General features: G+C 31.0%; 1 protein-coding gene across 1 annotated transcript; it reads left to right on the top strand.

Annotated features, from left to right (window-relative positions):
- The first annotated feature begins 23077 nt into the window (after positions 1–23077).
- LOC139871760 (auxin-induced protein 22D-like) lies at positions 23078–24235 on the top strand. Its single transcript, XM_071859494.1, has 2 exons — positions 23078–23460; positions 23702–24235. The coding sequence occupies exons 1-2, from the start codon at positions 23282–23284 to the stop codon at positions 24060–24062; spliced, it is 540 nt and encodes a 179-aa protein (XP_071715595.1). The 5' UTR covers positions 23078–23281; the 3' UTR covers positions 24063–24235.
- Positions 24236–25096: the final 861 nt, after the last annotated feature.

Here is a 25096-nt window from a genome sequence, read left to right as displayed (position 1 = left end):
TTAACGCTACAAATGGATCACATAGTTTTTGTTACATTTTAGGTTATATACCCCATAAAATACTTAGGCAGGTCATAAGCTATAAAATCGTGTGTTAATGTAAATGAATAATAAAATAAAAATAAAAATATCGATCCCATTTTCATGTTATCTCTAAAAGAAAAATAAAAAAAAATGTAACATAAGTATTTTAATAGTCAATCCAATACGATAACTTTTTGTTTATATAGATATACGATTTGAAAATTTATAACCTATATTGAAATTTTGCAATCATAATAAAATAAAGGTGAAGTATAAGAGACATAATAAAAGAAAATGATTCTAATGTGACCCAATTCACATAACAAAAAAAGTCCAAGTATATGGCCCAGCCCACGTATGGTCGATGGCCTACATTTCATTTTCAAGCATTTAATTTCTTGCATGTGTGTGTCCAACTACCTTCTTTAAAGATGAAATGGCACCTCACCATGATATAGATTCTATCCTCAAAAATTCGTCAACATAAACTCAACATTTTATGAAATGGTCATAATTTTGAATTATTTAAAATAAATACTTGATAAACTCATACTTTGAAAATCAATGCATCCTTTACGTAGCTCAACTGATTAAAGCAACATATATTTCTATTTTAGTTTGTACCAAAATCAGTGTCAACTTCTAAAAATATTTAACTTTATCATTTTATCATTATTTGCATATTTTTTTTATTTTTTTTTTTGGTAAAAGTTTATGCATAATGTAAAAGGTAAAATTGACGTTTAATATTTAAATGAGAAATATTTATATTTGATCTAAAATGTATAATTTAGTGATTCACAGTATGCAACCACGTTCGTGACTCGTGTATTTGTGTGCTTCTTACATTTAGTAGTAGGTCCACTATATGAGTGTATGTGGTTCAAAGATATAATCTTTAATGGGCTTCATGTTTGGTAGTCCCAAATAGTTTTCTCATACAAAATAGTGGGCCATATCAATATGACTTGTTACTACCAATGGTACGGAGTACTATCTTTATTACCCCCCAGGGTAACTGTAATTTACTCGCATAATAACAAGCCAATCATTGAACTTCTCAACAAAATAAAAAATTAAACGACCTGGTATTTCGGGATTTCCTCCCACTCCGTCTGCCTTCATAACGGTTTAAGGATCGGATCCTTGTAATACGGTAAGAATTTCCGCCTGAAAAAACGCTTATGCGTAAAAAATGATCGAGTGAGTTCATTATTCCCCATTCACTGCTTTCAAATACTTGTCTTAAAAAAAATATCCAATTATAAATGATTATTAATTATAATTTAAATTATTTTTGAAAAAATATGTTTCATTAGTTGTCCTTAACACGTGTCATTAAAACGTTAATTAACTATTCAATTACTAATATGTAAAAAATGTTCGGGTGAATAATTTTTAATCCCAATTAGTGATTTCAATGACAGTTTTAAAAAATAATTTGTTTATATAAATAAACAATTTATTTATTATAAAATTATAAAGATATGTATATTTCATTTTGGTGGGGTAGCATCAATCAAAGTCCACACATGGGCAATGTCAACATCTTTTTTGACAAACGGGGGCCTACATCACATGCTATTCTTCCCACTCAATGGGCCCGTGATCCAACGCCTTTAATTTAGTTTCTCAAAAGCGAAGCTAAAAACAGATCATAGCCGTTGATTTATTGGACCACGGGTTTACACAATGGTTGTCTTGTGTTTGTTCCCGGTTTGATTCGTGGCTGACCCCAACCTGCCCGGTAATTAACCAACATCTCTCGCTGTATTATCGAACCACTTGTCTCCTTTCACATTCGCTCTCTTTAAGCGCGTGGCCTACAAACTACTTATATACATTCCGTGAATTTTTGTTTTTTATAGAAAAACTATAAAACTTTTATATTAATATTTATTTGCATCCTTAATTTTACTTGAAAATTAGAGGATAAATCACAGCTTTTAGATCAATATAATCAATGGCTAATATTAAAAATGTGAGACAATCACATGTGATTATAAGATCCAATCACATGAGATTGTAAGATGTGAAACAAAATTAAAGATTCAAATAAATATTTACTCCACTTGATAATACTTATAATAGAAATTAAGCCTCAAGTAGAAACGAGAAACAAAAAAAAAAGTTCGAGCTCAACTAAATAAACAAACTAATAGTGAACTCACAACTCATGAACAAGCATGACCGAACAAAAAACACAAACAACTAATCAAATACACGACGACAAAAAAGAACGAAACAAAAGTGGGTGCTAATCAGACCTTCGAAGAAAATCAGGAACCATCGTCAATTCAAAAACTCAAGAACATCGCGAACCCGAGAACAAATTACACAAGTAATTGTTAATTATTTTGGTTTAACGATGCATATCTCCTATTTAGACTACCATTTTTTTTTATTGATTTTACTGATCATCTCTCAAACAAATCAGCATTACATCATCATAATTAACGATTACTAACCGTACATTAACCTTTCACTGAACCCTACATAACTTTCACTATCATCTCTAAAACTTTTTTTTGTCATTTTAATTAATGTTAAGTACATTTAACTATTTAAGTATTATTAAAATAATATTACGAGTACATTAAAAAACTAAAAAAGCACAGTTAAAAGACACAACAACAACAAAACCTAATACCACATAAGTGGTGTATGGGGATGTGAAATGTAAATAATCTTTCCTCTATCCGAGAATAAAGACAATTCATTTCTCCATTGTAACATCCCAAAATTTTAAGATAATATTTCATGAGAATTTATTAATGATTTAGTATGTTTTGGTGTTATCTTATGTGAAATAACTATTAAATAAATGGATGGTATGATTTAATGTATATAAATGGACAATAGTTAAGGTTTGTTGGTTAAGTTGAAAAGAGGACTAGTGATGCAAAGTTAATTTGAGGACCTCCCTTAATATGGTTTTGGTGGGGAGGGTAGAAAATGCAATTTGAGCAAAGTTGTGTTAATAAAAGAAAAATCAAATACTGATAATTCATTTTATCAGTTGTTAAAAAATAGCAGAGAGTGTGGTTGTATGTATATGTCGACATTTTCAAGGAGAAGAAGGAGAAGTTTCAATTGGAGAAATTGAGTTCATGCAAGCTTAAATTGGTGGAATCTAAGGCATTCCAAGCACTCTAGCAAGTCTTAATCCTTCTAATCTCTCTTCTTAGTGCACAAATTAGGGTTCTTGAACTCTTAAAGACAAGGTATGAGTTTTATGTTCAAGTGTTGCTATTTTTGAATGTTTGTGATGAATTTTGTGCTTAAAGGTTGAGGTTTGATAGAATTGTGCACACTAGTATGATTGAAAATGAATTTGTTTATGATTTTGGAAGTAAGTTCATGAATGAACTTGCATTTTGAGTATATGGTATGAATATAGTGAAATTGGTGATGTTTTAGCTTAAAATCTAGTCATGCACATCAAGTGTTTGATGAAATGCCTCAATGAAATGTTTGTGTGATTTAAGTTATAAATTGAGAAGGAGAAAGTTTGTATGTGAATTATTGTTATTGTTATAAGTAATGAAATTTGGATAATTGATGATTTAGGGTTGCTAGCAATAGAAATGGGTTTATGCACATTTGATGTTTAATGGAATATTTAAAAGAAATGCAAATTATGATTATAAGAGATGAACTAGAGAATTGTGTGATTAAAGTGATGATGTTGGCATGATAATGTGTTTATATTGGAAAAGATAAGTTGATTGTTATACATGTAAGTGTTCATGTGATTATTGAAGTAAAAAGGAGATTAAGTCAATGTGTAAGGGTGTAAAAGTGTTGAGAGCTTTTAAGTTGTAATTTTGTTAAGTTATGATATTGATGAGATTAGCTCATGTATAGGTGTTAATCAAGGCAAAGGAGCTTCAAGTGACCAAGGAACTTCATTTAATCAAGGTGAGTTATATGGGGTAATATGGGCGGGTCAAGGGTGATCATAGAATCCATTATCATAAGTTATGTATTAGCAATTTTTATAAATTATTCTATGCTTTGAGTTTAACTACGCAGGAGTACTTATGGTGGTTTTTGAATACGATATACGGTAACAAGGGTGACTTAATGCTCCCGGATTGCATCCGTGCAAGAGGGTGGCGATTAATTTCACTAGTTAAAAGCTTAGACTTCACGTCTATGTTAATGTGTAAAGCTTAGACTTTGTGTCTATGTTAAGGTATAAAGCTTAGACTTTGTGTCTATGTAAGGTATAAAGCTTAGACTTTGTGTCTATGTTAAGATGTAAAGCTTAGACTTTGTGTCTATGTCTATATTATGTAATGAGCTTGGATTCATATCCATGTTATGTGTAAGCTTGGACGAGGTCCATGTTAAGAGAAGATTTGGATTTCTATCCATAGTAAGAGTAAGCTTGGGCGATGTCCATATAACGTGTTAGTTTGAATTTACACATAGGATGATGTTTTAAGATTGAAAAATGTATATGTTATGTATCAAAATTGGCTATGACTAGGAGGCAAGTGGATGGAGTTCGAATTACGAAATCAACCTTCGGGTTGGAAGATTATGGTTGTGTTTACGCATATGTTTATGTTTTAAATTTAAGATACGCACTTACCATTAACTCACTAAGCGTTTTGCTTACCCCGCTATGTTGTTAATGTTTGCTAGGTTCTTATGTTGCGAAGATTTGGGACAACAAGGTGGTAGGAGAACAATCGGCATTTATCAAGTGGTATGCAAGTCTCTTAATTGAATCTAGCTTCACGATAACCGCTTATGAACGCCAAGAGTCAAATGTGTATTATGACAAAAGATGTGTAATTTATGTTTTGAAACTAAGTGCTAAAGTCGGTATTTTGGGTCGAAAAAGGCACGTTTATATTGGGAAACGGGTCGTGCGCGACCAAGTAATAATCGTGTTTTTAAATGATGAGTGTTAGTCTTAGAAGTTAGCTTGTTTATGTATTTTGTTGTCGGAATGTTTTGATGAAATGTTAAAATGGGAAAAATTTGGTCTAAGTAAAATGTTGCAGATCAGGGCCCGGAATAGTGTTATGTCGCGCCGCGGCCAGAGGCTCCGCGCCGCGACATTTAACTAATGTTGGAAACAGAAACAAGGTTAAGAAGTGTAAAGATTTCTGCTTTGTGTCGCGCCGCGACAGGGCAAGCCGCGCCGCGGCATATGCCTTGTCCGGCCAGAAACTTTGTTTTTCAAAAAAAAAAAAAAAAAAAAAATATTTTACTCGATTCTAGGCGTTAAAAGTTGGTATCAGAGCTATGGTTTAAGAGACTTAGATAATCCACCGTAGGGTTATCTAGGCTTAAACCAACACTAAGTTTTAAATAAGCGGTTTGTGACTTGCATGATAAATAATGTTTAAAGTATTATGCCATGTTCTTTAAGATTGTGTAGGATGCTAGGACTTAGAAGAAGGGGATGGTAAGAAGGAATATGAGTTTGTTTGAATTTTGAGAGAACCACGCATTTATGATGTGATGTACGAGAGTGGTTTGGTACACCCGGATTGCATCCGTGCAAGAGGGTGATGATCAAACCCACTAGGTAATGAAGCTTGGATCCATGTTAATGATGATGAGCTTGGACTTGTGTCCATGTTAATGATGATGAGCTTGGACTTGTGTCCATGTTAATGATGATGAGCTTGGACTTGTGTCCATGTTAATGATGATGAGCTTGGACTTGTGTCCATGTTAATGATGATGACTTGTGTCCATGTCAAAGATGATGAGCTTGGGCTAGTGTCCATGTTGATAATGGTAAGCTTGGATCCATGGTAAAGTTAATGAGCTTGGACTTGCGTCCATGGTATTTTCAGTAGGATTGAACTTACGTCCATGCTGACCTCGATGAGTTTAGACTTTATTGATAAGGAATCGTGTCTAGCTTAGGCACAATCTTGGGTCATCCCTAGTAAGTCGTGACTATAGTGGGTTATGACCGGAAATCTATACAAGAAAGAGACCTACGGGTTGACAAGTTACGTTTTGGTTACGATTATGCTAACGCTAAGAGTGTCCTTGGGTTTTTATAACTATGAGTTCTATATGGGATGAAGTAAGTTGCAAATTTGAGATGAACAAACCCATGAATAGAAACGGTTACGTAAGTAGTTGTCAAAGGTAAAATGAATGTACCCTTAAGTTGTGATGACTAAAGACGATGCCATGGAAAACGAGAAAAGCGTGAAAGTGGTCCAAGTGATACTAAAGTATGAGAAGAATATGAACTCAATGACCCTAACCCGATCTAGAATAAAAGAAGGATAAAGGAGTCACGCGATGTGTGGTAGGTACCTTCCTTTACACCTACGCATGTTTTGTGTGACTTCCTACAGGAACGCGTATAGGCTTTGACCATTAATTGGAGAGGCAATGAAACCATGTAGTTGTGACTATAGCAAGTAAATGATTATCTCGTTCCCGTGGAGTGGGGTTAATGTGTTACAAGGAAATGTGTAGAAATGAACCTTCGAGTAAAGAGATCATCTTTGGTCCTGAAAGAAGAGGAAAATGAGATAGATAGGATTGAACCGTTTGTAAAGTCTTGTAAATACTTGGAAGTTCATAGCGTTAAGACTACTCAAATGCAAGAAGAACAAGATAGAATGTAAGAAGCTTGAAAACGAATGGTTTACTTATTTCGAAAAAGAAGAGATTCGGTACATGGAATGATAGTAATGTGATGTAAGAATTAGTAGACAGTTAAGAGAATTAATTAAGCATGGGGAATAAAATTTTACATGAGTATGAGCAATCCAATTATCATGATACCTAAAAATTGGTTGCAAGTAAGTAGGAAGATGTGCATGATGTGCGATGTTTTAAAATAAAGACTAAGTGTATATGCGAATGTGCGTTTTCGATACTTGATGATGAAATTGAGTAGAGAAATGAAAGAGATATGGGAGGCGAGAGTTACGAAAATGGAAGGAGGCGTCTTTGAAAAGTCGCAAGAGATTAATTTGAAGAGAATTCAGGAGAATAGGCATTGAAATGAGCTCTAGATGAAGAGATATGTATTTAGGGCTACAAACGCGTAGTGGCTATGAGTCTTATGACACGTTCTGGTTGTGTATTGAAAAAGTAATAAGTTCGGCCATTCATTAACCGGAAAATATGATGTAGGGACTGATGATGAAAATGAAAATAGCGTACATTTGATCTAAAAGCATGGTTAGATGATATTGAAGGCATGTTCAAATAATTAAATGAATTTTATAAACAAAAGAATTTATTGGGATATACATGAGGTATGTCGGATCCCTCGATTCTAGTTAACATGGTTAAGAGGAAAAGAGGTTAAGTGAAGATACATGAATGAAGGGAGTCATCAGAATGGAAGATTGGTCATGGTAATAATATGAACATTGACTTTATTTGAGTTAGACGAAGGTTGAAATAATGGTAACTCTCTAGACTTTAGTAGAAAAATTTTACGAAGAAAGAACCTATGGACGATTCGAAGGAATGCAAGTTTATATGAAAGTGTTATGTCGGAAGTTAATGCGGACATTAGTATAGGTTCGCGAATAGAGATTAAGAGATTCTAGGAGATTTTTATATTTAAGCAAAAGAGTCGTATAATGTGTGATTTTATGAAGAGACTTGAAAGATGAGTTGTTACAAGTGTAAAATTGGTGAAGGATGTAATTTGATTAAGAAGAGACGTGTACTTATGAAACGTACTGAGCAAGTGTACGGAAAGCTTACGACATGGAATAATGGTGAGCATAAAAGGGATAAGTCTTTTATTTGTTCAATACTAAAAACGATTTGAGTTGACGATGCGAATAATCTATGTAAATTGGTAAAAATTGAGAGAAGCTAGCGAGGAATTTAGAAGAATAACATGTATTAATACCTTGAAAGAAGAGAATTAAGATGCAACATTACGGTAAAATGAGAAATTTTCTAGAAAAGAATTAATGATTTGTTTGATATTAAGGACTAGTTCTCGGTTGTAAGGATTTTTATTAGTAAAGATTTTGATATAGAGGCCTAATAATACAGGAAAGGAGATAGAACACGGATAAATTGAAATATCTAATGAAAGGTACCTGAAGAAAGAGTACTCAAGGTGTGAAAATTAAGGGATAGAGTGACAGAGATTAACGAATGTGTGCCTAAAGAACACCTAGTATGTGATTTATTGAGAAAAGTGCACAAATTTTACAAGAAGTTACCAACGTTAAAAGGAGATATAGAAAAAGTTAAGTACTTTGGCTAACTAATTAGATGAAGAGCCTAAATAGATTCAGGGAGACTCTTGATTGTTTGAAACTTAATCAATAGAGAGGGAGGAAATTGGTTCCGACGAGTTATGAAGTATGTGCAAGGACTAGTGAAGGTTCAAGTGTAATGGATAAGGTTTCTGAATTCACTAAGAGATATAAAAGGATGTTCGTGAGGACACGAACAATCCAACGGGGGGAGAGTTGTAACATCCCAAAATTTTAAGATAATATTTCATGAGAATTTATTAATGATTTAGTATGTTTTGGTGTTATCTTATGTGAAATAACTATTAAATAAATGGATGGTATGATTTAATGTATATAAATGGACAATAGTTAAGGTTTGTTGGTTAAGTTGAAAAGAGGACTAGTGATGCAAAGTTAATTTGAGGACCTCCCTTAATATGGTTTTGGTGGGGAGGGTAGAAAATGCAATTTGAGTAAAGTTGTGTTAATAAAAGAAAAATCAAATACTGATAATTCATTTTATCAGTTGTTAAAAAATAGCAGAGAGTGTGGTTGTATGTATATGTCGACATTTTCAAGGAGAAGAAGGAGAAGTTTCAATTGGAGAAATTGAGTTCATGCAAGCTTAAATTGGTGGAATCTAAGGCATTCCAAGCACTCTAGCAAGTCTTAATCCTTCTAATCTCTCTTCTTAGTGCACAAATTAGGGTTCTTGAACTCTTAAAGACAAGGTATGAGTTTTATGTTCAAGTGTTGCTATTTTTGAATGTTTGTGATGAATTTTGTGCTTAAAGGTTGAGGTTTGATAGAATTGTGCACACTAGTATGATTGAAAATGAATTTGTTTATGATTTTGGAAGTAAGTTCATGAATGAACTTGCATTTTGAGTATATGGTATGAATATAGTGAAATTGGTGATGTTTTAGCTTAAAATCTAGTCATGCACATCAAGTGTTTGATGAAATGCCTCAATGAAATGTTTGTGTGATTTAAGTTATAAATTGAGAAGGAGAAAGTTTGTATGTGAATTATTGTTATTGTTATAAGTAATGAAATTTGGATAATTGATGATTTAGGGTTGCTAGCAATAGAAATGGGTTTATGCACATTTGATGTTTAATGGAATATTTAAAAGAAATGCAAATTATGATTATAAGAGATGAACTAGAGAATTGTGTGATTAAAGTGATGATGTTGGCATGATAATGTGTTTATATTGGAAAAGATAAGTTGATTGTTATACATGTAAGTGTTCATGTGATTATTAAAGTAAAAAGGAGATTAAGTCAATGTGTAAGGGTGTAAAAGTGTTGAGAGCTTTTAAGTTGTAATTTTGTTAAGTTATGATATTGATGAGATTAGCTCATGTATAGGTGTTAATCAAGGCAAAGGAGCTTCAAGTGACCAAGGAACTTCATTTAATCAAGGTGAGTTATATGGGGTAATATGGGCGGGTCAAGGGTGATCATAGAATCCATGATCATAAGTTATGTATTAGCAATTTTTATAAATTATTCTATGCTTTGAGTTTAACTACGCAGGAGTACTTATGGTGGTTTTTGAATACGATATACGGTAACAAGGGTGACTTAATGCTCCCGGATTGCATCCGTGCAAGAGGGTGGCGATTAATTTCACTAGTTAAAAGCTTAGACTTCACGTCTATGTTAATGTGTAAAGCTTAGACTTTGTGTCTATGTTAAGGTATAAAGCTTAGACTTTGTGTCTATGTAAGGTATAAAGCTTAGACTTTGTGTCTATGTTAAGATGTAAAGCTTAGACTTTGTGTCTATGTCTATATTATGTAATGAGCTTGGATTCATATCCATGTTATGTGTAAGCTTGGACGAGGTCCATGTTAAGAGAAGATTTGGATTTCTATCCATAGTAAGAGTAAGCTTGGGCGATGTCCATATAACGTGTTAGTTTGAATTTACACATAGGATGATGTTTTAAGATTGAAAAATGTATATGTTATGTATCAAAATTGGCTATGACTAGGAGGCAAGTGGATGGAGTTCGAATTACGAAATCAACCTTCGGGTTGGAAGATTATGGTTGTGTTTACGCATATGTTTATGTTTTAAATTTAAGATACGCACTTACCATTAACTCACTAAGCGTTTTGCTTACCCCGCTATGTTGTTAATGTTTGCTAGGTTCTTATGTTGCGAAGATTTGGGACAACAAGGTGGTAGGAGAACAATCGGCATTTATCAAGTGGTATGCAAGTCTCTTAATTGAATCTAGCTTCACGATAACCGCTTATGAACGCCAAGAGTCAAATGTGTATTATGACAAAAGATGTGTAATTTATGTTTTGAAACTAAGTGCTAAAGTCGGTATTTTGGGTCGAAAAAGGCACGTTTATATTGGGAAACGGGTCGTGCGCGACCAAGTAATAATCGTGTTTTTAAATGATGAGTGTTAGTCTTAGAAGTTAGCTTGTTTATGTATTTTGTTGTCGGAATGTTTTGATGAAATGTTAAAATGGGAAAAATTTGGTCTAAGTAAAATGTTGCAGATCAGGGCCCGGAATAGTGTTATGTCGCGCCGCGGCCAGAGGCTCCGCGCCGCGACATTTAACTAATGTTGGAAACAGAAACAAGGTTAAGAAGTGTAAAGATTTCTGCTTTGTGTCGCGCCGCGACAGGGCAAGCCGCGCCGCGGCATATGCCTTGTCCGGCCAGAAACTTTGTTTTTCAAAAAAAAAAAAAAAAAAAAATATTTTACTCGATTCTAGGCGTTAAATCCATACAGAGTGAAAACACTATCAAAAGTAGAGAAAGTCATCCATCTCTCTATTCGACCGATAGAGAGATTGCTTTCGAGTGGACCTTCGACCAATAAATAATACTTATATAACGAACTAAAAATTGTGGACACACAAACTATTTGAGTTTTTAAAAGCTACGGTTTAGATCTGTAAAAGTTAAAGGGTAAGAAATATGAAAACGCATCATCAGCTACAAAAATATTTATCCAAACATCTTAAATCAATTATTTTCTACTCTTGGAAGTGTTTCACTCAGGGTAGAAAAATGATTTATCTTTATTCTAGGATAGAGGAAGAATTGTCTACGTCTCACCTCTCCCATACCCCACACTTGTGGGATTGAGTTTTGTTGTTGTTGTTGTTGTTAAATCAATTATTTAAATACTCCGTAATTGTACCATATTTAGGAAAATGAAGTGGGTCTAACCAGAAAACGTGAAACAATCTCCAGACCTTCTTATAGATTGCCTTTCACTTATCCGTATCTATCTACGCCAAACGCTTCACCTGCATCAAATCATCTCTCAATTTCATTTTCACGTAGAAAAAAGTGGTTTTAAAGAGTGTTTGATATTATATTTATGTGAGTTGTTAACTAATTTATTTTCATCATTATTTTCAATAGTTATACCAATAACATGCATTATTAAGTTGTATTATATAAATAAATAATGAACATTGATAATAGATATACCAAAAATGACAACGGCATTATCATCACCCATTGCATATTGATTGCTAGATTTTATATATGATTGTGATGATGTGATTTACACTACATTAGCAAATATTACATTGATTTTTGTTTAACGGCGATATCGACATCGAATGCTCTCATTTGTCACCTACACACGCGTTAGAAGAAAACCCAATTCGCGACGATGGTAGCAAATATTACATTGATGGTTTGAGTATTATCTATAATCGACCATCTTGAGGCATGAAACATGATTAATCACTTCATTATAATGATTGAGGTTTGCATCACAATCGAGAGATAGTTCATAGAAGATCGTCCTTTGAATTGTTCCTCTTTGTCCTGGGTTAAAGAACTTATATATCTCATATGGGAGATTTTTCACAGACTCATTGAATATGTATTTGAGACTACAACTAGAAGGAAATTCCTTTGTTGCTAGATTCCAATTCACATCCGCCTATCCAAAGGATTTCTTTATTTTTTTTGTTGGGTCATGAGCTTTGCGGAGCGATAAAATGACCTACTGGGTGTGACAACCCGGAAATTTTTGACCAAATTTAAACTTTATCTTTAAATGATTTAACGTTTCCGACACGATAAGCAAAGTCTATGAAGTTAAATCTCAAAATTTTTGAACTACTTTCATATATTCAAATACCTTTCGGTTGTTCTCGACGATTCATGAACAATTATATGTATGTATGTATATATGTATATATATATATATATATATATATATATATATATATATATATATATATATATATATATATATATATATATATATATATATATATGTACAAGTAAAAATGACTTTCCTACAGTAAAACACTATTTGCTACAGTAAAATGACTTTGCTACAGTAAAACACTTTTCCTACAGTAAAAACTATTTACTACAGTGAAACCGTATTTTGCTACAGTGATTTGCTACAGTAAACACTATATGCTACATTAAACACTATTTGCTACAGTAAAAAAACACTATTTGATACAGTAAAACACTATTTGATGTCGACGAACTAGCAAACAAAAACGGATAAGGCGGCCATGCGATCGCATGGCAAAAACACTGAAAACTCATGCGATCGCATGAGGTACTGTAGCAGGCCACATACTATAAAAGCTCGGTTCATTCCTCCGAATTATTATTATTATTATTATTATTATTATTATTATTATTATTATTATTATTATTATTATTATTATTAAGATTAATATTATTATTATTAATCTTATTATAATAATATTATTAGTAGTATATATACCTAAAATACTACGACGAGGTTATGAGTGTGTCACCTTCAAAATGGGTTTTTGAGCGGGATAGAGCTAAGGAAATTATGGGTTATTGCCAAGGAGGTTATGGGTAATGTTCGGGGGTATATTTGTGAATCAAATCTAGTGTTTATCATCTCTGTTACGTCTACGTACTTTCCTACAATATTGAATCTCAATATTTATACGTAAGCACTCATATTTTATCTTTTATATATTAATTGTGTATCTATGTCTAGTGCTCGAGTATATATATATTTATATATGCTTGTATGCTAAATTTCTTCGTTAAACAGTTATAATGAATCACGAATTAAATACATATATTACTGGTAAAAAGTATATGATATACATGTTTTTGGAAAGCTGGCGAAAAATCAATAACTTTTTATTTAGATATCGAATAATTTCGATGAACGGATTAAAAGATATGATCAACTAAATTATGATTGACGTTAATTGAAATTGCTTTTGAATCTACAATTAAGATTTAAACAACTCGTTTACGAGATTGATAATTTGAATTTTTGAATATTACCAACTGAGTAAATGAATCCTTATATAAGGTACGTCTCGTTTTGTTAAACAACTGTCAAAATTGACTTTTTGAAACGACATTGGATAACTTTTTATATCGATCTCGAGCATTAGGATTGTGATACACTATGACCTGACCTAGCTTGATAGACGTTTATTGACCAACATATGTTCTTTAGGTTGAGATCTACGATTATTTGGTAATCCGAGTTTCGATTACATTTTGGTGAACGACTTTATATGCTGCTAAGGTGAGTTTCATTTGCTCCCTTTTTAATTGCTTTTGCAATATATATTTTTGGGCTGAGAATACATGCACTTTATTTTAAACGCAATGGATACAAGTACATACTTAATTCTACACTGAGTTTGAACCGAAAATCCCTTAGCTTTGGTAACTAGTAACTGCTGGTTATAAGAACTGGTGGGCGCGAGTAGTTGTATATGGATCCATAGGGCTTGATATCCCCGTCCGAGCTAGAGCACTAGCCTTTTAACGGATGTATGCTATTTGAGAAGCGTACACGTTGGTTTGCGTGTATTATTAAGATGATTATACAAAGGGTACAAATTATATATACGTTAAAGTTTAGTTACCAGGGTGCTCAATTTCGTAGAATATTTTGATAAACGTTTCTGGATGAAACAACTGAAATCTTGTGATCCACCTTTATATACAGATTATACGAAACATTAAAACTATGAACTCACCAACCTTTGTGTTGACACTTGTTAGCATGTTTATTCTCAGGTTCCCTAGAAGTCTTCCGCTGTTTGATTATATGTTACACAAGCTATGTGCGTGGAGTCTTACATGACATATTTTTTCAAGGAAACGTTGCATTCACCAAATCATCACTATGTATCTTATTTTGACTGCATTGTCAACGGAAGTACTATTGTAAACTATTATTTATGGTGATTGTCTATATATAGAAATCATCAGATGTCGAAAACCTTTGATTTAAATATTCATTTATGGTGTGCCTTTTCAAAAGAATGCAATGTTTACAAAACGTATCATATAGAGGTCAAATACCTCGCAATGAAATCGATGAATGACGTGTTCTTTCATATGGATTTGGAGCGATCGTCACACTGGGAGTTACTTATAATATCATTGCTTAAGGCATTAGAAAAGGTAAGAGAAGACTTGCTGCTAGTTTTACCATGCGATAGATTTATAAAACGTGAGCAAGCGTGTAGTTAGTCGATTTATTTATCTTTACAATATACTAAAATAACTTAAAATATATTGTAATTACGATAACTATAGAAATAACGAGTTGCACATATAGCTCGCACGATGTTGCAGAAATGATTGAACTCCTTATCTTTATAAATACAAACCGCACATCGACAATTGATATAAACCCTCATATAGACTCGTTAAAAGCTTATATAAATAAAGTTGAGACAAATTGTACATAAAAAATGAAAATTAAAAAGCTACAACCTTGCTAGTTAGAAACTAGGGAGGGGAGCAACCAAAACACATTACAGTGACTTAGCTAGCCAATCTTTCCAACTAGTATTTTGTTTCTCTCGGATATCCAATTAAAAGAATACATACGAATTAAATGACGTCGGCGATTGATACATATAATAATAATAACTATTATTGTCTTAATAGTAACAATTAATAGCAATAACAATGAAAATGTAATAAATATTTATAATTGAAAAGAGCTAAACGATTAGTGTGTGCCTGAACGAGATTTTATTTTGTCAAAAGATAAAATAAAATAAGTTATTATAATGACTACAAAATGATAAAGGATGGGAGTTGTCGTTTTATTAGTCACTGAAAGATAAAACAAAATAAGTTATTGTAGTGACTACAAAATGACAAAAGAAGGAGAGTTGTCGTTTTAATCAGTCAAACTACAAGAATTTTAGCCACAAATAATGTATGTGTATAATATAATGTATAATATAATATAATATAATATAATATTATATAATGTATAATGATCATATACATAGCATTGTATATGTGTATTTTAATTAGTAAGGGCTAAAAACAGAAGTTACGCGAAGTACATTTAAAGGACTTTCCATATCCGCTGAAAGTTAATATAGTGGTAATATGGCGCGTTAATAAAAGACTGCGGCTATTTTCGCTAAGTCAGCTGTGACGATCGCTCCAAATCCATATGGACGAACACGTCATTCATTGATTTCATTGCGAGGTATTTGACCTCTATGTGATACATTTTGTAACATTGTATTCGTTTGAAAAGGTATTTCATAAATGAATATATAAATTCCAGGTTTTTAACATCTGATGATTTCTACGTATAGACAATCACCATTTAATGGTTTACAATAATACATCTGTTGACAATACAGTCAAAATAAGATACATGGTAATGGTTTGGTGAGTGCAAGTTTCTTGTATATAGCATGTATGACTCCAAGCACATATCTTGTATCACGTATAAGCAAACAGCGGAAGACTTCTAGAATCCTGAGAATAAACATGCTTCAAGTGTCAACACAAAGGTTGGTGAGTTCATAGTTTTAATATTACACATAATCCGTATATCAATGCGGATTACAAAAGTTCAGTTGTTTTATTTAAAACGTTATCAATAGGTTTTACATAAAAGGTGGATCACAAGATTTCAGTTGTTTCATCCGAAACGTTTATCAATCGGTTCTACAAAATTGAGCACCCTGGTAACTAAACTTTAATGCTTATATTATTTGTACCCTTTGTATAATCATCTTAATAATACACGCAAACCAACGTGTACGCTTCTCAAATAGCATACGTCCGTTAAAAGGCTAGCGCTCTAGCTCGGACGGGGATATCAAGCCCTATGGATCCATATACTACTACTCGCGCCCACCAGTTCTTATAACTGGCAGTTACTAGTTACCAAAGCTAAGGAATTTTCGGTTCAAACTCAGTGTAGAATTTAGTATGTACTTGTATCCATTGTGTTTAAAATAAAGTGCATGTATTCTCATCCCAAAAATATATATTGCAAAAGCAATTAAAAAGGGAGCAAATGAAACTCACGCATATAAATATTGTATATCGGTTAATAAAGCATTTGCATGTATTCTCAGCCCAAAAATATAGAGAGTAAAAGGGATCATATGAAACTCACGCATATAAATCTGGTATTTTCAGTATTTATAAACAGTCGCATGTATTCTCAGCCCAAAAATATATTGAGTAAAAGGGATCATATGAAACTCACACATATAAATATTGTATATCGGTTAATAAAACATTTGCATGTATTCTCAGCCCAAAAATGTAGAGAGTAAAAGGGATCTTATGAAACTCACAGTTAAATATTGATATACAATATTGTAGGAAAGCACGTAGACGCATCGGAGATGATAAACACGAGGTTTGATTCACAAAAAAAAAATACCCCCGAACATTACCCATAACCTCCTTGGCAATAACCCATAATTTCCTTAGCTCTAGCTTGCTCGAAAACTCATTTTGAAAATTACTTTGACAGCACTCCGTCGTAATATTTTTTGTACATTATTATTTTTGTATCGCAAAAATAATAACACTAATAATAATAAAAAATAATAAGATTAATAATAATCTTATTAATAATAATAATAATAATAATAATAAATAAATAATATTACGGAGTATATATATATTTGTGTATGTGTGTGATTTAAATCGAGCGAAAACACTGAAATTTATAGATGTGGCCTGAAATCTGGAGTCATGCGACTCGCATGGAAATGGCCTTCTGGCCATGCGACTCGCATGAGGACCAGGGACAGCTCACATTGTTTTGGCTCCTAGCTTGTCGACATAATATAAAATAAATATAAATATATAAATAATTAATATAATTATTTATATATTATATTTTATTCTTGTGCATAGTAGACTAGATATTTTTGGTCCGTTGCGTCGGGCGTTTCTTCTTGACTCGGGTCCCGGTTCCGGATTTTCAGACGTCCTTGCGTACTATTTTATATCGTGTACTTTGCGTTCCGCAACTTGTACTCTTGTCATTTTTAGACGTTCTTCATCAATAATTTGAACCTTTTTAATTGTATCTTGTATATTTGAGCATTTTGGACCTTTCCGTCTTCAATTCTTCGTTTTCGCCTTTTGTCTTCGCACTTATTAAATATAAACGAATATTACTTGAATATGGAACAATTACAACTAAAATCCTGTCTTTCTTGGGGGATAATGCTATGAAATATATGTTCCTTTTTAGCCTTATCAATAGCCTTAAATTATCCCTTAATTATATCACTCAAAGTGTATCTTAAACTTTCGAGTGTTTTGGTCATTTACTTCTATAAATCATCATCTCGCTATTTGTTAAAATACATTTTTATAATAGCGTTTTACTGTAGCAAAGTTACTGTAGCAAAGTTACTGTAGCAAGGCAAATTTTACTGTAGCAATTCACTGTAGCAAATAGTGATTTTCGAAAACACTGTAGCATTTTGAGTAATGTGGCAATTTGAAAACATTGTAACAAATTAGTGTTTAACTGGTTCATCTTAAACGCTTTAGTTAACTTATCTAAATATCAATTGAATCAATAAACGAATGTTACTATCGTTTATTATATATATGTATATATCTTTTTAATATACATAAATCAGTTTTTAAATACACATTGGAAGTTATTTATAAATAAATTTTAATAATAAATATTTCAACTTATCATATACATTCAAATAGATATTTAAACCAATAAGTTTAATGTACGGTATCAAACAATTAATACATTGGTACCTTTTCATGTTATAGTATATATGTATCTATTTACATATAATTGTTCTCGAATCGTCGAAAATAACCGAAGGGTATTTAAATATATAAAAGTAGTTCAAAAATTTTGAGATTTAGTTTTACAGACTTTGCTTATCGTGTCGAAAATGTTAATCATACAAAGATTAAGTTTAAATTTGGTCAGAAATTTCCGGGTCATCACATCAGCGCGGATGAATAGACAATCCGCATACCGCGAATATTTTGGAAACTATAAATAAAGAGCTTGGCCTCTCATTTATAGGTTGTTGATTCTCTGTCATTTGTCTAGACCTTTGTAATTTTCACTTGTGACTTTGCCCAAGGAATATTTACATTGAGTTAAGGTGAATTATGCTAATTAACAATCAAGACCGGGTCGGGGTGGTTGATCACTTGATTGAAAAGTGAAAGAGGATCATCAGGGCCCAAAATAATTATCAAACATCTCATTCATCATCTTAATTGTGACAACCCGGAAATTTCCAACCAAATTTAAACTTTATCTTTATATTATCCCGACACGATAAGCATAGTTTGTTAAGTTAAATCTCAAGAATTTTAAATTGTGTTCATACATTCATTATAACCTCGACCAAATTCCGACGATTCACGAACCGTTATATATAAATAGATATGTATATATATGTATATATATTATAACTTGAGAATATTAATAAAGTATTAAACGTATAATATTTTACACGAACGTATTTATTTCAATATGTTTATTGATGGAATTAGAAGATAATATCAAATGATTGATTTATCAGATATATTGTGATATGATTACGGGACTATGTTATGAGGTCCACTGTGATTTAAGAAATCTATTTTTTTTACAACATTCGGAAAATGGTAAAGTAATTTATAAGCAAGAACGTGGAGTGTAAATAACTTAGATGTTGGATATCGACAAGTTAAGTAACTCGACATTTTTCATTAAGATGATTTCATACGTTTATTTAACCTTTGAACTTTATCCCATGTTTCACCAACAGACTGTAATTTAAAAACATGAAACCTATTATGAATATATATGATTTTACTTTTCTAAAACGTTTTATAATATAACAATTTCCATTATTTTAACCTTTAAACAAAATGATTCTTAAATATATTTAGTTTTGGAAAACAAAATTATCATATTTATTTGATTCAGTTTCAAACGTACAAAAACGTTTTTAGTTTAAAAAGAACTTTATTATTAAAACGTATATAACTTTTATAAATATCTAGAACCACTTTTGACAACTAATTACTTAACCAGTATGATAAAGATAACTATATTTATATTTTATTTTATTAAATATATATAACGATTTAAATTAATATTATATATATTTATAAGCGTATTATACGTACATAGTTTTCTACTTTTACTATACTTAAACTTTACCTTTACTTTATTTTTACTTTACTTTAACTTTAATAACTCACTTTAATAATTCATACTTTAATAATTCACTTTAATAATTCATACTTTAATAATTCACTTTAATAATTCATACTTTAATAATTTACTTTAATAATTCAAAAGTCTATTATAAATAGAATTCAATAGATTTCATTATTTCATAGAAACTTGAAAATATTTTTCTCTAAACTCTCTCAATTGATTTACATATATATATTTACTCCGTATTATTTCAAGATATTAGTAGTATACATAAAATATTACGACGGAGTGCTGTCCGAGTGATTTCGAAATTGTTTTTCGAACGGGATAGAGCTAAGGAAATTATGGATTATAGCTATGGAGGTTATGGGTATGGTTCGGGAGTATTGCTCGTGAGTCAAACTAGTGTTTATCATCTCCGTTGCGTCTATGTACCTTTCCTGCAATATTGAATCTCAATATTGATACGTAAGCGCTCATAATTTAATTTTTACATACTAATAGTGTATCCCTGACTAGTGCTCGAGTATATAGGATTATGCATGCTTGTACTTATGATATTGCCTTTAGTTAGGTTATGTTGAATCCTGAATTAGTTACATATGCGGTTGAGATAAGGTATAAGATATGCATGTCGTTGGAAAGCTAGCGAAAAATTAATAACTTTTCATTTAGATATCGAATGGTTTCGATGAACGGATTTGAAGTTATAGTCAATTGAAATTTGGTATTATTATAAAAAATGATTATTATTATCGTCGTTATTATCGTCGTTTTAGTTTTATCTTGTCTTTATCAATAAAAGGATTTATCATTAAAAATTGTTATTTTTATTATTATTACTATCGTTATTATTGTTAAAGTTATAATTAGTATTATTATTATTATTATTATTATTTTTATTATTATTATTAATATATATCATTTTTCAAAAAAATGGTTATTGTTATTGTTATTATTATTATTATATTATCATTAAAATAATTATTAGTATTATCGTTAATAATGTCATAGTAATTATCATTATTAGTATTATTGTAATTAAAACTAATATTAGTAACACCTAATTATTTTGATTACTATTATTAATATTATTATGAACACGATATAAAAGTCGATTAAAAACTATTAAACGAAACAATTAGGAAATAATGAGTATGTGTACCATAATGAAATTAAAATATTATAAGATATTGTTTTAGATAAAATTATCGTTCTTATTATTTTTATCATTACTATTATTAATAAAAGTATCATTAGTATTAAAACTATCATTTTAACAAAAATTATTATTTTAATAGAAATGTCATTGTTATTATAAAATATCATTATTAATAGAAGTATTATTTTAAAGATAATATTAAAAAGTATCGTAAATATTAAAGTTATCATAATTAGAATTATCATTTTATCATAATGTCATTTTAGTAATTATAAATATTGATATTTTAGTAATAGAATAATAATTATTATTATTACAAAATAATACAACTTTTACTTACTATTATTATAGATATTATTTTATCAAATAAATATGTGATACAAACATATTTTACTACGTGTAATAAAATTACTTTAATAATACCTATCATATTATCTTTATGATATTAGATGAACTCTATAAATTTTATTACTTAATATATATAAGTGTATATTTTATTATATAAATTTTAATATAAAATTTTTATTTATTAATAAATGAATTATATTATTTACTCTAATAAATCTTTTTAAAAATATTTAAAAATATAAAAAATGACGATATTTAAACTATATAGTAATCATGTATAGATTCTAGAAATCATTTTGAGTCAAATTGACTTTTGTTGACCTTTGCATATTAGTCTCGAGCATTAGGATTGTGATACACTATGACTTAAACTAAATTGTTAGACAAATTTTGACCAACATATATATATATATATATATATATATATATATATATATATATATATATATATATATATATATATATATATATATATATATATATATATATATATATATATATATATATATATATATATATATATATTCGTGAATCCGAGGCCAACCTTGCACTTGTTCAATGACGTTATATGTATTTTTACTACGAAATACAATACTGTGAGTTTCATTTGCCTTTTTACCCTTTATATTTTTGGGCTGAGAATACATGCGCCATTTTTATAAATGTTTTACGAAATAGACACAAGTAATTGAAACTACATTATATGGGTGAATGATCGAAGCCGAATATGCCCCTTTTGCTTGGTAACCTAAGAATTAGTAAACCGATCTACTAATTGACGCGAATCCTAAAGATAGATCTATTGGATCTAACGAACCCCATCCAAAGTACCGGATGCTTTAGTACTTCGATGTTGTTTTATCATGTCCGAAGGATTTCCCGGAATGATAGGGGATATTCTTATATGCATCTTGTTAATGTCGGTTACCAGGTGTTCACCATATGAATGATTTTTGTCTCTATGCATGGGACGTATATTTATGAGAACTAGAAATGAAATTCTTGTGGTCTATTAAAATGATGAAAATGAATGATTATGATAAACTAATGAACTCACCAACCTTTTGGTTGACACTTTAAAGCATGTTTATTCTCAGGTGTTAAAGAAATCTTCCGCTGTGCATTTGCTCATTTTAAAGATATTACTTGGAGTCTTTCATAGCATATTTCGAAGAACGTTGCATTCGAATCATAGAGTTCATCAAAGATTATTATTAAATCAATTTATAGTTGGATAGTAGATATTATGAAATGGTATGCATGCCTGTCAATTTTCGATGTAAAGAAAGTTTGTCTCTTAAAAACGAATGCAATGTTTGTAAAATGTATCATATAGAGGTCAAATACCTCGCGATGTAATCAACTATTGTGAATCGTTTATAATGTATATGAACGGGTCCTTTCATTAATATCATTGCACTCGATTCTTAATTAAGTACTCTTTAATATAGGATTGATCATATAATGTACAATGTGGCTATGAGTAGAGTAATACAAGTAATAATTATAAACATATTAATTCGTACTTTTAAGGTGTTATTAAAAAATTGAAATAATTCAACTTACAGTTTGAACAATTATCTACCGTATTTATCATAATAAAGACAAGAAACAGTTAACTTTTTTAGAACGTTTCCTACACTTTTTAAAAACTAAACATAATAAAGATGTAATAAACGAAAATTCTTTTGCCCTTGTATTTATTTTTTTCCTTCTTCAATAGCATCATATCGTTATCGTTATATATTTTATTCTTATTCTTATTCTTATTCTTATTCTTATTCTTATTCTTATTCTTATTCTTATTATTTTTCTCTTAATTAAAGGTAACCGCGTGAAGCGAATATGCGAGTAGACATAAAAGGTGTCTTGTTATGAAATTCATCAACAAAGAGAATAAGTCACCTAAATCATGTCCTAAACCTAATCTTCTTTTTATATAAAACTCATTTTCCATCACAAAATAACTCACATATCAATTTCCAATTTTCCTTCAATTCTATCAAAACAAACTAGCAAAAAAAATCAAGACTCAAGAAACCTTTTGATTTCTTTTTGTTATTCATTCAATTGTTACAAGACGTACACATGGATCTAATTAACTTCGAAGCAACCGAATTACGGTTAGGGTTGCCCGGATCAATCGAAGACGACAACCCTGAAATCAAAACAACTCCTTCCATAAATAACAATAAAAGAAACTCATCGGAAATCGATTCAAGCGTCTCTGATGAAAACGATTCATCAAGATCTCCTTCACCCTCAAAGTAAGTTTTTACATATTCTGTTGCAAAATTTTATCAACGCCTTTATTTTTTAAGCGCTTATGATCATTTCAAGATTGACTAGTGGTTGAAGCCTGATGTATGTTTACTAAAGAAAACGTGTTTTGTTTATCTGTTTTTTTACTAAACTTGAAATAGACTGATAAACACGTAAATATATAACATGCACATGCATAAACTTAATTATATACTGCTTATGCAAATGTCGTTTTGTGGTTTTTAGGACACAAGTTGTGGGATGGCCACCGGTGAGATCGTACCGAAAAAACATATTTCAAGCTAAGAAAAGCGAATCGGAAACTGGGATATACGTGAAAGTAAGCATGGATGGTGCTCCATATTTAAGGAAAGTAGACTTAAAACATTACACAAGTTATAAAGAACTAATGAAGGGTTTACAAGAATTGTTTAAGTGCAATATAGGGTTGTACTCTGAGAAAGAAGGGTACAAGTCTAAATTTGCACCAACTTATGAAGATAAAGATGGAGATTGGATGCTTGTTGGAGATGTACCATGGGATATGTTTCTTACATCTTGTAAAAGACTTAGAATCATGAAAAGTAATGAAGTTATAGAGAGTTAATATGATTATGAATTATTTTTAAGTCTATAGATATTTTTATGTTCTAGGATTTTTAATTAAGATATGAAACCACCCAAAAAAGTGTATGTACATATGTAAATGATCATGTAGTATTTGTTTCCATTGTTTTGTGATGTTTGGGCAAGCATGAATATATATAATATACTGTTTAAGTTTCAAGATGCATATGCTTTTTTATGTTCAATTATACGTATTATGTATGATGTTACCATAATTTTCAAACAAATAAGATCAATCTAGTTCATCAACTTTCACAAGTGAGTGTAGTTCAGCTTTTGTTTATCAAGCTAGTGAGACATGTGGCTTATATTTATTTATATATTTTAATCTTTATACGGAGGTAATATCGAAAATGGTACGCTAGGTAAGACCATTCTCAACCATGACATCTTTCTTTCTTAAGACAGACCGTCACATCAACATTCTCTCTTACTTTCCTCCGCACTTCCTTCCCAATCACACACCCACTTCCAACCACCGGTGGTTTTATTTAGGGGCAAGCGGGGGCAGCCGCGCCCAGTGAATTTGCAATTTTCAGTGTAAATTTTTTGGATTTTTCGACTTTGCTCCCGGTGGATTTTTTTTTTTGCCCCAAAACCTACATATTTTGCCCCGAAACCTTCAGATTTTGCCCAAAAATCTCCAAATTTTACCACAAAACCTTCAAATTTTGCCCACAAACTTTCAAATTTTGCTCAAAAACCTCCATAATTTTGCTTAAAAAACCTCCTTTTTTGTCCAAAAAAATTACTACGGTTTTTTTTTTTTTTTTGCCCCCAATGGAAAAAAATCCTGGTACCGCCACTGCTTCCAACCATGACATACTTCATACACATCACATACCCCACAACATTAATTATAGAATTAAAGTACAAGTGTTTAAGCTGTAAATACAAGTCCAAACAAAACATTCTCTCTAGAGGTTCCGTCCTCAATTTTGCTTGAAAAAGAGAAATTTGAGGACGAGGTAAGTGAGGTCGGTTGAGGGTAAGCTGAGGGCAAGAGAATGCCAT

The sequence above is a fragment of the Rutidosis leptorrhynchoides genome, chromosome 10 (assembly GCF_046630445.1).
Source record: "Rutidosis leptorrhynchoides isolate AG116_Rl617_1_P2 chromosome 10, CSIRO_AGI_Rlap_v1, whole genome shotgun sequence".
Taxonomy (NCBI): Eukaryota; Viridiplantae; Streptophyta; class Magnoliopsida; order Asterales; family Asteraceae; genus Rutidosis; species Rutidosis leptorrhynchoides.
Note: the sequence above shows the minus strand (reverse complement) of the source record. Positions and strands in the feature narration are given on the sequence as shown.